This window comes from Eumetopias jubatus, unplaced genomic scaffold (assembly GCF_037043125.1).
Source record: "Eumetopias jubatus isolate StellerSeaLion01/CBP00866 unplaced genomic scaffold, mEumJub1_p1.0 scaffold_13, whole genome shotgun sequence".
NCBI classification, from domain to species: domain Eukaryota; kingdom Metazoa; phylum Chordata; class Mammalia; order Carnivora; family Otariidae; genus Eumetopias; species Eumetopias jubatus.
Genome location: NW_028274819.1, coordinates 98,264,753 through 98,280,461, shown reverse-complemented (window position 1 = coordinate 98,280,461; position 15,709 = coordinate 98,264,753). Strand labels below are relative to the sequence as shown.

Below are 15,709 nucleotides of genomic sequence, written 5' to 3'. Positions count from 1 at the left end.
CCCAGGGTATGACAAAGGCCCCATAGGAGGCTCTACACAGTGGTATTCTCAGAGTTGAGGCTTCACACATGGCTTCCCAATTCCTTCCAGAAGCTCCTTCCAGCTTTAACTCTTACTACCCCAAGGGTGGCATTCAAACTCCCTTCCCCCACAAAGGCTCTTTTTATTTTCTTGGCATGGCACGTGAAGCTCCAAGCAGGGCAGAGCAAGAGGAGCCTGTGTCCCCTGGTGTTCTCTGGAGACCCCAGGCTGGCTGTGCCATGCTGAGTGGTGTGGGCCTCATGGTCGGTGATCCAGGCAGCTCCCTCTCCAACTTGCAGGCTTCTCTTGCCATCTCTGGGCGTGGTCACTGCACGGCCACTGGCAGGGCATGGGCATCGATAGGAGGTGTCAGGGAAAGTGGGGGCCAGTGGCATGAATTTAGACCCTGGGCCTTTAAGTAAGTGCTCAGAATCAGCCTACATCGTGAGGAATACCAAATGAATAAGCCTCTGGATAGTGTCCACCCCCTTCTCCCACATTTCCTGGCAAAGCCGGTTGGTTAGGCTTTCTGGGGGGCCCTGGGACCACCCCGTGGTCCCATTCTAGCTCCCAGCACCCCCAGGATGACCGCATGTTCACATGCTACTCATTGACTTTTAGGGGAGGGAGCCAGGCCCAGACTGCCCCTCCCCCACTCCCCCCCCCCAGTCCTGGATATAGGCGTGTGTCGGATTTAAGAAGAGATGCTTGTCCTAACATCTTGATGATGTGGGCTGCCACTGTGCCACCTCCCATGCTTCCTCTCGGTGCCCCAGTACCTCCCCTCTCTCTAGCAGATGTCACTTGAGGGGGCGTTTCTGAGAACAACCAGATCCAAGAAAAAAAAGCAGACTCTACCCCGTAGCACTTGTTAGCCTATTGGGCCATGTGGCTTGGCCCACATATGGGCAGGTTTGTCTGTCGTTCCTGCCAGGTGAGTCAGCGGAGATGGAACATTCATTTATTGGGGCAAATGTACCATGTTAGAATGGTTCTGAAAAGTCCAGCATGCAGTGCTCCCTGCCCCCCCCAATCCTCCAGGTCCCCGAGAAACCAGACCCGGGGGCAACAGGGGAGGGGAAGGGCTGATGAAGGCAGGGAAGAGGGAGAGTTCAAGGTGGCAGTTCGGAGCTCCTAGATGCGCTGCTAGGGGAAGGGAGGCGGGCCTGGGGACAGACGGAGGAGCAAAGCAGAGGAAGGCAGGGAGGCATTCTCCAGAGGCTTGGTTTTATTGTGCAGTTCTCTTTGTCCTCACTGACACTATGAGCTGTGGTGCACTATACAGTCACAGGACAGGGTACAGCTGCCGGGATGGGGGCGGGGAGCTGGGTGTTGGGAAAAGCCATCTGTCAAGGCATGTCCTGCCTACAGGTCTCACTCCATGGGCTGCCTCAGACCCCCTCCAATCCCCCAGGTCCCCGAGAAGCCAGACCTGTGTGTGGGGCAGAGGGCTGTTGGAAGGCTCAGCCGCCAGCCGGCAGGGAAAGAAGAGCCTCCCAAACACTTGGGCCAAACTCTCCTCTGCTCTGGGACTCCGCCTGGCCTGGCTTACTGCCTCCAGGTCAGAGATCTGGAAGCTCGTAGGACCTTGGGACAGGCTGGGAGGAGGCTGGTCCTCTGCCACCCTCTCAACTGCTGGCTGAGGCAGTGAGGGACAGTAGGCTCTTAATTTTATTTTCATCAGGTAGAGAGGGATGATGGGCCCTCTCTTCTACCCCGTCTCCAGCCCTCCATTAGCACTGCTCCCAGGCAGAATCTGCTCTTTCACTGGGCCACGCCAGGCCCAAGGCCCCTAGGGAACCTCTGCAGTGGTAAAAGGACTGCTTCTTGCTGTGGCAGAGGATGCTCCTGGAGACGTTCAGTTCTTTCCTCTTGTGATGGGCCACAAATGCTTGGCAGTGCCCTCACATCCGGGGTCTTCGGGCACCATCCCCGCCTGCTGAGGGATGTGCCCAGCCCAGATGCACCTCCTCTTCCTCCAAGTCTCTCCCAGGCTGCTGGTCCTGGTGGGCAAGGATGACCGCCCCTTGCCCCCCTAGGACTCGGACCCCTCTATCCTTCTACCCCCCCATGCCCTCACTCCCCATCACGTCCCCAACCCTGGCTTCCCTTTTCATAAATTCCCAAAGAAAAGGAAGGATAAGCCAGACAGAAGCAACTCTGGCACCAAGAGTACCAAAAAAAAAAAAAAAATAAAAGAAAGAAAAGGCAGCCAGTGGCGTGCGGAGAGGGTGTGAGGTGGCAGGGGGGCGGGGGGGCAGGTAGGTGATGCATGCGGCAGTGGGATTCCTTATGAGGGGCGGGGTCCCCGTTGCTCCTTGAGATGGGTGAGGGATGCGGGGAGGGGCTCAGCAACTCGTCTCTGGACTGGGCGATCACAGGGAGATGAAGTCCATGGCCTGCAGGAGAGGCAGGGAGAGCAGGAGCATCAGCAGCCCCGACGTGTTCTGGGCCAGCAGGCTTATGCCCTCACACTTGACCAGTTTGTCTGTGGAGAGAGAATGGGGGGGAGGGACAGGGCAGGAATGAAGGGGGACTGTGATTCAGGCAGGCACAGGCCCGGAGCTGGGGCCCATTCCCTTGGGCAGGCTGGTGTCACGATGTCTTAGCTGGAACCAGGGCCAGTCTGCTCTAGGAGAACCAACTATTTTTCCCATTTGCAGGTTCCTGAGCTCTTGAACAAACATCATATTAAATCTTTTATCGAGCATCTTCAAAAGGAAACTGTGGGTGAGGTAGCTAGTGTCATCCCTGTCTTCTGGGGGGGGGGTGGAGGAGGATTGGGGAGGCCAGGTGATCTGCCAAGTCATGGTAGGAGTGTCTGCGACACCGTTCCGCCTGTCTCACTGTGCCCCCAACCTTTCCCCCCATGCACACAGTAGGCAGTGGTTCCCCAGGGCGCCAGGCAGCAGCTGCTGGGCGGGGGGAGGAGGAGAGAGGTTCTGGGGCTCCTCTTGTCTCTGGCCCAGCCAAGAGGACTGCTTGCTGTCCTAGCTAGCCCTCTCCTCCCTAGCCTCCCTCTCCCAGCTCACTTGGCCTTGTTGGGAGCTTGCCTCACCTCTGAGCACAGAGACAGTCTCGCTGGAGGTGACGGGAGGCTGGCCAGAGAGCCGGAGTTCACATGTGTACGTCCCCTCGTCCTTCGTGGTGAAGCTGGATAAGTAGAGGACCTTGATGTTGTACTTGCTGGTGAAGTTGGTTCGGGAGCGGTATGAGTGCTCAGGCACCCCCATAGTGCCATAGAGCACGTGCTTCTTTTTCTCTCGGGTCAGGCTGAACTCATACTGGATGGGCGAGGTAGTAGTATTCTCGTGGCGGCAGTCCAGACGAAGGCTCTGGTCCACCAGGCAGGCTGTCAGGCTGGTCACTTTCTGCCCACGGGCTCCCTGCAAGACTGGCACCAGCGGTGCCCACTCCCGAGTTGGGGGGGGAGCCTGCAGAGCAGGGGGCCTCCCACCCACAGGAATAGGAGAGGATGGCCTGGCCAGGGAGGGCACAAGGGTCTGCTCTTTGGGCCCCTCTCCCCACCCCAGAGGTCCCTGTGGGCCACTTCCACTTTTGTGCTGCAGACCCAGCCTCCTTCCCTCATCTTCTTTACTCTTGGGCATTCCTGGGGTGGGGGGCGGGGCAGGAGATCTTGGGGAGTTGATGTAGTCTCCTGGTTCCCATTTGGAGATTCCAGCTCAGTATGGGGCAGACTCAGTGGACTGTTTTTTCCAAAAACCGCCTCAGGCAGCCGGAAGATGAACTAGGTTACTCAGCAGATTTAGGGATGAAAAAGAGCCCTCTCTCCCTCAACCACCTCCCCCTTCTGAGGTTGGGAGGAAGAAGCTAGCTTCTCTGAAGGGAAGAAAGCCAAGGTGCTTGGAATCCCAGCCCTGCCCCTTGACCAGTACCTGTCAACAAAAGAGCGAAGCCGATGGTGGGGTTCATGGTGCCCGAAGCTCAGTCCTTGATCTGGGGGTGCGACAGTATAGGAATCAGCCAGGAGATGGGGCAGGTGGACCCACACTTACTGCTAGGGCTGGAGGCCTCTGGGACACATGGCCATGGCAGGCATGAAAGCTTCTCTCTGCAGTCCTCCCCTCCCACTTGTGAGTGAACATGACACTGCCACTTGGTGCTTCCCCCCTTGGGGAGAGTAAGGGGAGGGAGAACACACCGTATGATGGTATGTCTCTGTGTGGAAAACTTGGAATAAAGTGATTTTGACCATTTCCTTTTTCCTTCAGGAAGGCAGGGACATCCTATTTCCTAATTGTGGCAAAGTAGAGCTAGTGCGAAATTTACTACCTTAATCATTTTTTAAAAAGCTTTGTCTATTTTAGAGAGAGAGAGAGAGAGAGCACGTGTGCAAGGGAGGGGGGAGGAGCAGAGGGAGAGGGAGGGGGAATGAGTCTCAAGCAGATCTGTGCCCCCTGCCTAGTGTGACCCAGGGCTTGATCTCAGGACGCTGAGATCCCGACCTGAGCTGAAACTAGGAGTCAGTGCCTTAACTGACTGCTCCACCCAGGTGCCCCTGTCTTAATCATTTTTAAGTGTACGATTCGGTGGTGTTGTATTCACTCACATCGTTGTGCAGGCAATCCCCAGAACTCTTTTTATCTGGCAACACTAAAACTCTACCCAGATCTCCCCATTCGGGTAATTTTCTGTTTCTTGTTCAGAAGAAAATCCCTAATGCCCAGACAATTCCTGGCATATAATAGATGCTCAAAAGATCCTGAATGAATGAAGGAAGGAACTTTAGATACCCACAGGGTTGTGATGGGGATTAAGAAGAATGACAAACATCTGCCACTAGGACTGCTCCATAGTGAGTGACCCCTAAATGTTAATTCCCCTCCTCTAGAAAGGGCTGTGTGGCTAAGGTGCTTCCAGATGGGCCCGGTAGTCGGCACACAGCTAAGGCATACAGTGCTCTCTGATTGCATATGTTCTCTGATTGCATAGGAACCAAGATGTTTCCAAATGTCCAGCTCTCTGGGCAGGCCTCCTGGGCCTGCTGTTTTCCAGTCTGGCTTCAGTAGACTCCTTGCCTAAGCTCTGTGCCCTGCCTTTTTACAAAGCCTAGTCTGGATCAACGCCCTGGTGTCACAGAGCAGGTAGCCTGGCCTGTCCACACTGATGCTGGCCAGGGAGAGGCCACACAGGAGGGGCTTGCGCCTTGGAGGGCCCGTGGGGCCCTGATGGATGTACCGCTGGCTGCATCCAAGGCCCCCTTGGCGCTCTGTCCTGCCGGCCCGGCCAGGCTGGGGTCCTGCAGCACCCTGCAGTCGGTACACTCTTTGGAAATAAAACCCGAGAGGGTCCCCGGGGTGCTGCTGGGGAAGAGAGGGGGTCGGCATCTGGCTTTGATTCGCACACACTGAGTTACGGAGGTGCGAGCTCGAGATCTAGGAGGGAAAAGGGGAAGCCTGGGCTAGAACGGGGATGAAATGGGGCTGGGGCTGGAGAGGGATGGAGAGCCAAAGGGACAGGTGGAGAGCGGCAGGGGAGGCACAGATGTTTTCGTTTCCTCTGCCTGGTGTCCCCGCAGCCCAGAACCCAGACAAGTTCTGCACTCCCTCCCTCTCCAGTCCCCGCACCCCCCACCCCCGTGCGACTAGCCCCACCCTCATTCCGTTTCCGTATTCCACCCGTCTCCTCTCCCAATTGAGGTTCCCCTTCCCCCTCTCCTCCTTTCCCAGTTCTCCCCTCCCCCGTCGGCCCGCCTTCCAGTCCCCGCCCCGCGGCACTGCGGTTTCCCTGTCCTTTGACGCCCCGCACCCAGCCCGCTGCGAGAGGTCGCAGGGCAGAGATTCCCTCCAGCTCTCGGTCATCCGTTCTCTCCCGCAATGTCACGGCCCCCACCCCACGCCTTTGCGAGCTAGGTTTGGGGACGTCTGCGTGGAGAACAGAACCCAAGGCCGTCCTTGGCGCTTTTCGTCCCGGTTCTCCTCCTGCGCCCCAGCCCCAGGCAACCGTCCCCTTAGGGGGTGAAAACCGGGGAGCGCCTTCCATAAAAGGCAGGGTGCGGCACGGCCCCTGACCTGCAGCAGTTGCGTCCCGCTCCCCCCTACCTGGGAAGCAGACCCCCCTACCCAAGCACCGCGAGGCTCCTTGCCAGGGCGCCCCCGAACCTTTTCTCGAAGCCTCGGGTTGGGAGGGCTTGCCTGGGCGCTTGGGGCCTCTCCCAGCGCCCCGGGTCCCGCCCTGGCTCCGGCTCCCACCTGGGCTCCTGTCCTCCGCTGCTGCAGCCTCCCCCGGATGCGCCGCCGCCTCCAGTGGCAGCACCCTGCCCGCGCCCCGCAGTTTTCACCAGGGGTGGGAGTGGAGGAGCGGGGAGGGCCCGGGGACGCGGCCAATCAGAGACTGGGGGGGTGGGTAGCGAGGAAGGATGGCAGCGGGAGGAGGAAGGAGGAGGCGGTCCGGTATAGACGTGGGAGAGTGGCCGTCTGCCGCAGAAGGCGGACCTCACCCTCTGGCTGGCAGGCCAGGCCAGGGATAGGAGGGCTCAGGGCCCCGAGGATCAGGGTGGGGCAATGCGGGGAACGCTAGTTGCCTTCCAGAACCCCGAAATGATTGCTCCCCATTTTAGGTCTTAACCCTTTCTTCTGACTTAGGCTTCAGAAGCCTGTGGGAAAACCAAGGGGTAAGGGAGTGGAGGATGCAGGCCAGCAACCCTCCCCTTTGGTCAGTGCCCCGCCTCCTCCCGCCTCCTCCTTTCCTTTTCAGCTGGAGCCCACCTCCTTGGAGCCTCCAGTGAGAAGTTTAGGAGTTGGAATATTCCAGGCTCTCTCCAAGGGAAGATGGTGGGGTGTTTTTCCACATTGGAGCAGCCCTTCAGAGGCAAGGCAGGCGCTGCATCCCATCCTTCCTGGTCCTGAGCCCTGCCCCACTCCCTCATCCATACTAGGACACCCGATCCTTCAGGGGCTTTCTGCTCTGGGGCACTCAGTCTCCCTCAGTTCCTGGGCTGGCACCTCCCAGAACAGAAAGCTAGAATGTTCTCGATTTCATATACTCATCCTGACCCTCCCCCCGCTCCTCCTGCCCCACCTCGACCCTGAGAGTGTCTGTTTGTCTGGTCTTCAGACAAGAGAAGGAGTACTGTTTTCTACCGAGCACTGCGCCAGGCGCATTACATCCATGGCTGTGTTGACCCCACGACAATGTGCTGGGTTCATCCCATCCCACTCCGCATCCTGTTTCAATGGCTCGTAAGTGGGAGAACTGGCCAGTCACCCTGGGCTGTGGAACCCCATGTCCTCAGTGCTGAGGCACTCCACCCTTGCATCCCAGCCCAGTGGGAGGGGACACTGTGGAACTGCGGGGGAAGGGGAGGAGACAGGACCATCTAGAAAGGAATAGAGGAAACCAGGCTCTGAATCCCGCGAGGCACTGCCCCTAGCCCTATCAATTCAATTTCAAGTCACCAGAAGCCTTTGGATCTTTTTTCTTTCTTTCTTTCTTTTTTTTTTTCTCATGGCCAGTGCCAATGACTTGTCTCTCCCACCCACAGGTGAAGTGAATTTTTTTAGTCAAAGGTTTATTTGTTTGATTTGCATCCTCATGGCCTCTTTGTGAATTCTGGCTGGGACATCCTGTGGGCTGGCCCTACCTCCCTGCCATCTGCCTGCCCATTCTCCTATTTCTTCACAGAAGTCAGCCTGGCACCTTAACTGCAGTTTCCATTACTGCAGTGCTACTGTTAGAAGTCATCCCTGGGCTAGCAAGTGGGAGATTCACTTCCCTCTCCCTCCCTGGGAGGTTAGGTGGCCTCCCGGCACTCAGAGTGATGGGACTTCCTAACTGGAACGAGCTTCGAGGATGGTCCAATCTAGGGGCCAGTCACTGGGGTAAACAAAAGAAGCTCCGGCGGCGGATGGGGGAGGTTTATGAAAAATGAAGTTGTCCCTGCCTGCCTGGGATCTCCCTCGTCTAGCAGTACGCTGCCTGTGTTTGTACTTTTCACAAGCTCCACAGGGTCTGGGGAGTGCAGAACGCTGGTCTGGTAAGACCGTCTCTCTTCAGAGATCAGGTCACCTGGCTTATCATTGTCTGCACAATGATTTTTAAGGCCCTGGATGTCCTGGCTCCTGGCTGTCAGCCTTCACCACTATCTCATCTTGCCCATTCATCTTCTGGTTACATTCCAGAAACACTGGCCTCCTCCCTGTCAATGCACATATGTGGTCTCTCCTGGTTAACAGCTTTCTGATTCTCAGTCCAGGGGGGTCTTTCCTATTAGAGCACAGTTGCTTTAGGCTGGGGCCTAACCCTCCTCTCTCGCTCTCTCTCTCTCTCTCTCTCTCCCACACACACACACACACACACACACACACATGCACGCACAGGCACACATATGGATGGGACTGGAGACAGTTCCTTTTTTTTTTTTTGGCAGAACATGTGGATACCCAGAGGCCTCCTAACTACAGACGATATCTGGGCTCTGGCTGGACACGACCCTGGCTGCTATTTCCTACTCTAGGGCGGAGTCTCTGAGTGTTGTTGGATGGAAGACCTAGCTGTGCTATTTTGATAAGGTTATGAGGACCTGGCCTACTTTCTAGGTCCCCAAGCACTTTAGTTCAGGAAGGGGAGGGGAGTGTGGACTCTAGAAGGTATGGCAGTTGTCTGTCACAGAGTGACAGAAGCCATCCCATCATTTTATAGCTGGGGACTGAGGTCCAAGAGGGGAAGGATTTGTCAAAGGACCAACAAATACTTTGGAGCACTACTAGGACTGGCTATATCCTAGATCTCCTGACTCCACATGTAATGCTCTCCACTGCTCCCAGGGTGGGCCTTCTGACTTCTACTAGACTGATTTCACTGGTCCGTGGTGAACAAGAAAAGCAAGTACAGTGGGGGATAGTCTAAACATAGCTGCGAGGTTGCTCCCTTGTTCTGATCACCTCCTCTTCACTGTGTTGATAAGGGAGGGATTTTTACCCCTGGGTTTTGGAGATGGCTGAACACATGACCCCTGACACCAGACAGATGAGATGGACGGTAGCTTATTAGTCATGTATACTCACAGCCCAGAGGAGGACACCACACACAGAAGTTGCACAGGAGCGGAGTGAACAACCAGTAGCTATGGGAGGTAAGGCTTTGTTTGTTAAACAATGGCTTGCTGAATAATTCTGTGGGTTGGCATGGAACTGAAGCCCACTACTCAGAGATAATCAGGAATTATGCCTCGTCCCCATGATAAGGAGGGCTGATTGGCTAGGGGAACTTATTAGCAGAAACTAAGTTGGAAGGAGGACTTGTGGTTAGGCTATTGAGGTGCTCCAGATTTTTCATGTCAAGAAAGCACATACTGTTGAGTCCTAATTTGGGGCTAATTGAGGTCTTATGCCACATACCTGCCCTTCCTTGGGAAGGCCTATGCTTTCATGCTAAGGTTATATCTGTTTGCTTCTTTGAAGTGGCGGTGGTTGGTGATAGAAGGCATGTGTGTTTTTAATGTCCAAAGGCAAAAAAAGAAAAAAAGAAATTTGGTAACTTCTTGTTGAGCTGCAAATTTCTTTGAAAACGTGACTAGTCTATGAAATTCAAAAATCTTGGAATCAAGGGCTCTACACTCTGCTTCCTCTCCTAATCTCTAGTTGAGGTTAGCTCCCCAAGTGAGGTCACTCTCTGAAGAAGTGCATATTTGGTTGGAGAGTATGACAAAGAATAAAAGTTATCTCTTAGAACACAGGGCAGAGGGCAAGAGGACAGAGAACCAATGGAGATATAATATTTGACATTTTATTGATTGATTGATTGATTGAAGGAGAGGGAGAGAAACATGGGATTTGTTCCCAGGACCCTGGGATCATGACCTGAGCCAAAATCAATAGTCAGAGGCTCAACTGACTGAGCCATCCAGGCGCCCCTCAACATTTATTCAAAAACTTTATTCATGGGTGTATAATTAAGTAATTAAAAGACATTATTGATCTAGGTGCAATGTTCTAGGCACAGGGCTAGACCCTGGAATTACACAGATCAACAGAGCACAATCTCTACCTTCAAAGGCTTGTCCAATGGTGGAGACAGAAATGGTATAGAGATAGTTAGAAAGCAGTAGGGTAAGGGCAATGGTAGGATGTGTATAGAGTATTGTGGGACCACAAAGGAGGGGCAAGTGATGACCCAGTTTGTCAGAGAGGGAGGTGAGATATGAATTGAGTCTTTAAAGATGAACGAGAGTTGCCCAGGTATGGTAGATTGTTACATTAATGGTCTCCAATGAATCATGCATCCCAGTACCCATGCCTTTTGTGTGATTCCCTTCCACGTTTATTCTGGGCTTGGCCATATAAACTGAGGTGCCTCAGTTTATATCAACCACCATTTGGGATCAACTAGCCCCCAGTTGACTGCCACATGAGTGATCACAAAAGCATGTGTAATCCAAACTGATGCCACATAGAACAGAAATAAACCATCCCAGGTAAGCCTACTAAAGTGGTTCTAAAACCTGGATACAAATTCTTTGGTATCGCTTCATCAAGAAGTAAAGTCTGTGTCCCCTCATGAATCTCAATGGGGAGGTAACTGCTTCAGTCAATAGAATATGGCAGAAATGATGCTAAAAGACTTTTGATTATTTATTTATTTTTTTAAAAAAGATTTTATTTATTTATTTGAGAGAGAGAGTGCACAAGCCGGGGGGAGGGGAGTGGCAGAGGGAGGGGTAGAAGCAGACTCCTTGCTGAGCAGAGAGCCCAACATGGGGCTTGATCCCAGGACCCTGAGATCATGACCTGAGTGAAGGCAGATGCTTAACCGACTGAGCCACCCAGGTGCCCCAAGACTTTTGAATTTAGATCTTAAAAGGCCATATAGCTTTTATTTTGTTTGCTGGAATACTCCCTCTTATGGCCACTGTATAAAATGCCTGAATGTCCTGAGGCCATGCTGTCAGGAAGCCCTAGTCACATGGAGAGGCATTATGTAGGCACTTTGGTAGACAGTCCCAGGAGAAGTTAACCTTCAGAGTCATTTCAACCCAGGCTCCAGACATGTAGTTAAAGAAGCTTCCAGATAATCTTAGCACCAAAGCTGTTTGAGTTATCCACCTAGATGCTCACATTTTCAAGCTGAGGCCCCAGATGTTGTGGGACAGAGACAAACCTGTCCACAGAATTCATGAGGTTAACAATATGGTGGTTGTTTTAAGCTATTGTTTTAGGTGGTTTGTTATGTAACAAACATATGTAACAAACAAATATAATACCTAAATTGGCACCTAGAATTGTGGTGTTGTCTTAAAAGCTCAAACGTGACATTTGGAACTGGATGGTGGGTGAAGGCTTGAATGAGAGGCAGCAAGAGTTGTGAGTGCCCTGGAAAGGGAGCTGGAAACTGCTTGGACCAAGGCTGATCAGTATTATATAGTGTTGAGGCCACTGGCATAAAGTGTGCCTAATGAATTTGTGGGTTTGGCTTAAGAGATGTAGAGGTGAGATTTTGTTAAAAGTGCCATCTGGGTGCTTCCAGCTGGCATGTCAGGTGTTATAAGGGAGAGATGAGCTAAATAAGGATCTGTCTAGTTTGCTGGGTTGGAAAGGAAAACTAGTTCTCATTTCCAGTCTCTCCAGCAGGCAGCAGATTCCCCAAGTAAGAACTGGCCTAAAGGTAAAGATGAAATCAAGGGCATGAATTATAGAACCTTTGTTAAGACCCCAAGAGGATTTAAGGTGGTGCCTAGTAGACCTTCTCAGTTAAACAAAAGGGTCTCTAAGAATAGTAAAGATGTCGTTTTATAGTTGAAGTAGAGTCTTCTTGAAATTAACTGTATATGTGGCTTTTGGAGCAAGAAGTGAACCCAATAATACTTGTAGAAAAACCATAAAGTTTCGAAGATTATTGTTTTGGAAAAGATTCTATGGGAGTTTGGGCTGAAAGGAACTGAAATAGTTAAAAGGCGAAAAGAGGCCTCTGGGCCACCAGCTATCTATGGATAGTAGACTGGCCAATATTCACAAGGGCCTTCTCTTATGGAAAAGAAAATCTTCTCAGAGGGCAGAACCAGGAGCCCAGCAGGTGTAACTAGATGCCAAGGAGAACTGTACTCTATTCAAATAACATCCCTGCCTTCCAAAGGAAGGGTCCTGATAACAGAATCTGATTGGATTTCAAAATTGCTTTGAATCAGTGATCACTATGTGCCTCCTTATTTCTCTCTCTTTTAATGGGAATATCTGTTGAGGCTATCCTATGCCTGCTTCACGACAATATGCTGGGCACATGGAGGGCAGACATCTTGTCTCATTAGTTCACAGGTCTTTGGATCAAAAGGAGCCACATGTGAGGAGTTGTACCCCAGGAGGCTCAGCCACCTCCAGACTTGCTGCACATTGTGAGATCATGGACTTTGAGCCCAGTGTATGATTGGATACTATTTTGGGTGTTTTGGGAAGGATGCATAAATTTCACATGTGGAAGGCTGTGTGTGCATTAGGTAGGGGTAGAGGGCAGACTCTTAGATTGCTACATTAATGGCCCCCCCAGTGAGTCACACCTCTTCCACACTGATTCTGGGCTAACTATATGACATGCTTTAGTCCTCAGCAGATGTGACCTCAGCAAATGTGACACAGGCAGAGACTTCATAAGTGGTTGCCCATTAGGGATTGCTTCTTGGAACCCACTTGGCATGTGAGGAGCCCAGGCTAGCCGTGGGGAGAGACCTGAGCTGAAATGCTCCGGCTGGCAGCTTCACCCTGTGACTAGACACTGCGTGAGCCCCTCTTAGAGCATCCAGCCCCAGTGCACCTGTTAGCTGACCACAGTGCATGGGTGAGCCCAGTCAACTCAGTTTGGAGCATATGCATGCACTGTTCCAGCTGATCTCTAACCAAACTACCGATTCACAGAATTGTTGTTGCCTTTAGTTACTAGTCTGAGTGGTTTGGTACACAGCAATAGATAAATAAATCAGATGAAGAGAAGGAAGGGCATTAAGACAGAGGAGATGGTATGAACAAAGACATAGAGACAAAGCAAAGTGGGTGTGGGAAAATGCAGGCAGTTTGGGGTTGTCTGAGGCAGTGACTGTTGAGAGGGGACACTGGAAAAATGGGGAAGAGCCTTCCAAGAAAGCCCTTGTCTGTTTGGGTGTGGGTGATGGGGAATCATCGGTGGTCTACAGGAAGGGTGTGAAATGGCCAGAGAGATGCATTCTTTAGAAAGATTACTCTAGAGTCAGAATAGGGGATGAACACAGGGCCATGCAGACCCTTTCCTGCCCACGTTGTTTTTACTCTTGTAGTGTGTTCAGAGTCAGGCTAGGGTGGTAGAGGCCAGCTTCTGGGGAAGCAAGGTGGTATGATAGACACTGCCTTGAGGTCAGGGTCTGTGTCTGTCTTGTTTACTGCTGTATCTCTCTGGAGCCCCAGCACGAAGTTACTTCTCAATTTTATCTATCTATCTATCTATCTATCTATCTATCTATCTGTCTGTCTGTCTGTCTATCTATCTATCTATCTATCATCTATCTATCTGGCATATAGTTGACATACATATTTTTAAACGTTCTATTTAAATTCCAGTTAACATACAGTGTAATATTAGTTTCAGGTGTACAACACAGTGATCCCACAATTACATACATTATGAAACACTCACCATGGTAAGTGTAGTTATCCTCTGTCATCATACAAAGGCATTACAGTACTGTTGACTGTATTCCCTATGCTCTACTTTTCATCCCTGTGACTTATTTATTTTATAATTGGAAGTTTATACCTCCTAATTCCCTTCACCTATTTTGCCCATTCCCTCATCTCCCTCTTCTCTGGCAACTACTAGTTTGTTCTCTGTATTTATGTCTGTTTCTGGTTTTTTGTTTGTTTTGTTTTTTAGATTTCACATATAAATGAAACTCTATGGTATTTGTCTTTCTCTGTCTGACTTATTTCACTTCACATAATACCATCCATGTTTCTTTTTTGTGGCTGAGTAATATTCCATTGTGTACATCTACCACATCTTTATCCAATCATCTGTCAGTGAACACATAGGTTGCCTCCATATCCTGGCTATTGTAAAGCTGCAATAAACATAGGGGTGCCTATATCTTTTCAAGTTAGTGTTTCATTTTCTTTGCATAAATACCCCGAAGTGGAATTGATGGATCATATGGTAGTTCTGTTTTTAATTTATTAAGGAACCTCCATACTGTTTTCCATAGTGGCTGCACCGATTTACATTCCTACCCACAGTGCACCAGGGTTCCCTTTTCTCCACATGCTTGCCAATGCTTATTATTTCTTGGCTTTTTGATACTAGCCATACTGACTAGTGTGGGGTAATCTCATTGTGGTTGTGATTTGCATTTCCCTGATGATTAGTGATGTTGAACATCTTTTTCACGTGTCTGTTGGTCATGCTATGTCTTCTTTGGAAAAATGTCTATTCAGTGGTGCCTGGGTGGCTCAGTCGTTAAGCGTCTGCCTTCGGCTCAGGTCATGATCCCAGGGTCCTGGGATCGAGTCCCACATCGGGCTCCCTGCTCAGCGGGAAGCCTGCTTCTCCCTCTCCCGCTCCCCCTGCTAGTGTTCCTGCTCTCGCTGTGTCTCTCTCTGTCAAATAAATAAATAAAATCTTTAAGAAAAAAAAGAAAAGAAAAATGTCTACTCAGGTTCTCTGGCCATTTTTTAAAATAACGTTGATTGTTTTTGTTTGTTTTTGGAGGTGAGTTGTATGAATTCTTTATATATTTTGGATATTAAACTCCTTATCAGATATATCATTTGCAAATACCTTTCCCCATTCAGGAGGTTGCCTTTTCATTTTGTTGATGGTTTTCTTCACTGTGCAAAAGCTTTTTAGTTTGATGTAGTCCCAGTTGTTTATTTTGCTTTTATTGCCAATGCCTGAGGAGACAAATTAAAAAAAATATTGCTAAGACTGATGTTTAAGAGGTTACCGCCTATTTTTTTTTTTTTTTTTAGGATTTTTATGGCTTCAGGTTTTACATTTGGGTCTGTAATCCATTTTAAGTTTATTTTTGTATATGGTTTGAGAAAATGGTCCAGTTTCATTCTTTTGCATGTAGCTGTCTAGTTTTCCCAACACCACTTAGCAAAGATTGCTTTTAGCCATTGTATCTTCTTGCCTCCTTTGTCAAAGATTGACAGTATAAGTGTGGGATTATTTCTGGATTGTCTATTCTGTGCCATTGATTTGTGTATCTGTTTTTGCACCAGTACTGTACTGTTTTGTTTTCTATAGCTTTGTAGTAAAGTTTGAAATCTGAGACTGTGATATCTCCAGTTTTGTTCTTTTTTCTCAATATTGCTTTGGCTATTGGGGTCTTTTGTGGTTCCATAAAAATTTTAGGATTTTTGTTCTAGTTCTGTGAGAAATACTGCTGGTATTTTAATAGGGATTGCATTGCATTTCATCCTTGTGCAGGGACCATGCTAATCTTCTCTGTATTGTTTCACTTTTAGTATACGTACTGCTGCAGTGAGCACTGATAGGGATTGCATTGAATCTGTAGGTTGCTTTGGGTAGTATGATCATTTTAACAATATTCTTTCAGTTCATAAATGTGGTATATCTTTCCATTATTTGAGTCATCTTCAATTTCATTAATATCTTATAGTTTTCAGAGTATAGCTCTTTCACCTCCTTTGTTAAATTTATTCCTAGGTATTTTTTTCTTTTTGATGCAATTGTAAATGGGATTGTTTTC

At 50.1% G+C, this 15,709-nt stretch overlaps 1 protein-coding gene and 1 pseudogene across 2 annotated transcripts; both read right to left on the bottom strand.

Annotated features, from left to right (window-relative positions):
• Window positions 1-2,342: 2,342 nt before the first annotated feature.
• On the bottom strand, window positions 2,343-6,303 carry THY1 (Thy-1 cell surface antigen). 2 transcript variants are annotated; one of them, XM_088017863.1, is made up of 4 exons: window positions 6,234-6,303; window positions 3,918-3,978; window positions 3,080-3,415; window positions 2,343-2,509 (listed from the first exon to the last, which is right to left on the bottom strand). In XM_088017863.1, the coding sequence occupies exons 2-4, from the start codon at window positions 3,952-3,954 to the stop codon at window positions 2,397-2,399; spliced, it is 486 nt and encodes a 161-aa protein (XP_087873989.1). In that variant the 5' UTR covers window positions 3,955-3,978; window positions 6,234-6,303; the 3' UTR covers window positions 2,343-2,396. The 2 variants fall into 2 exon arrangements, with proteins under 2 accessions (XP_087873989.1, XP_027961770.1); XM_028105969.2 differs by lacking the exon at window positions 6,234-6,303 and adding an exon at window positions 6,144-6,228.
• A 9,086-nt stretch (window positions 6,304-15,389) lies between these two features.
• On the bottom strand, window positions 15,390-15,488 carry LOC114211460 (U6 spliceosomal RNA; annotated as a pseudogene).
• Window positions 15,489-15,709: the final 221 nt, after the last annotated feature.

Bases quoted from the DNA above. Each gene is read 5' to 3' on its own strand.
- THY1 (XM_088017863.1), bottom strand. From the start codon at position 3,954: ATGAACCCCACCATCGGCTTCGCTCTTTTGTTGACAG. The intron at 3,416-3,917 runs GTACTGGTCAAG...CGCTGGTGCCAG, and splicing joins CTTCGCTCTTTTGTTGACAG to TCTTGCAGGGAGCCCGTGGG. The intron at 2,510-3,079 runs GTGAGGCAAGCT...CTCTCTCCACAG, and splicing joins GACTGTCTCTGTGCTCAGAG to ACAAACTGGTCAAGTGTGAG.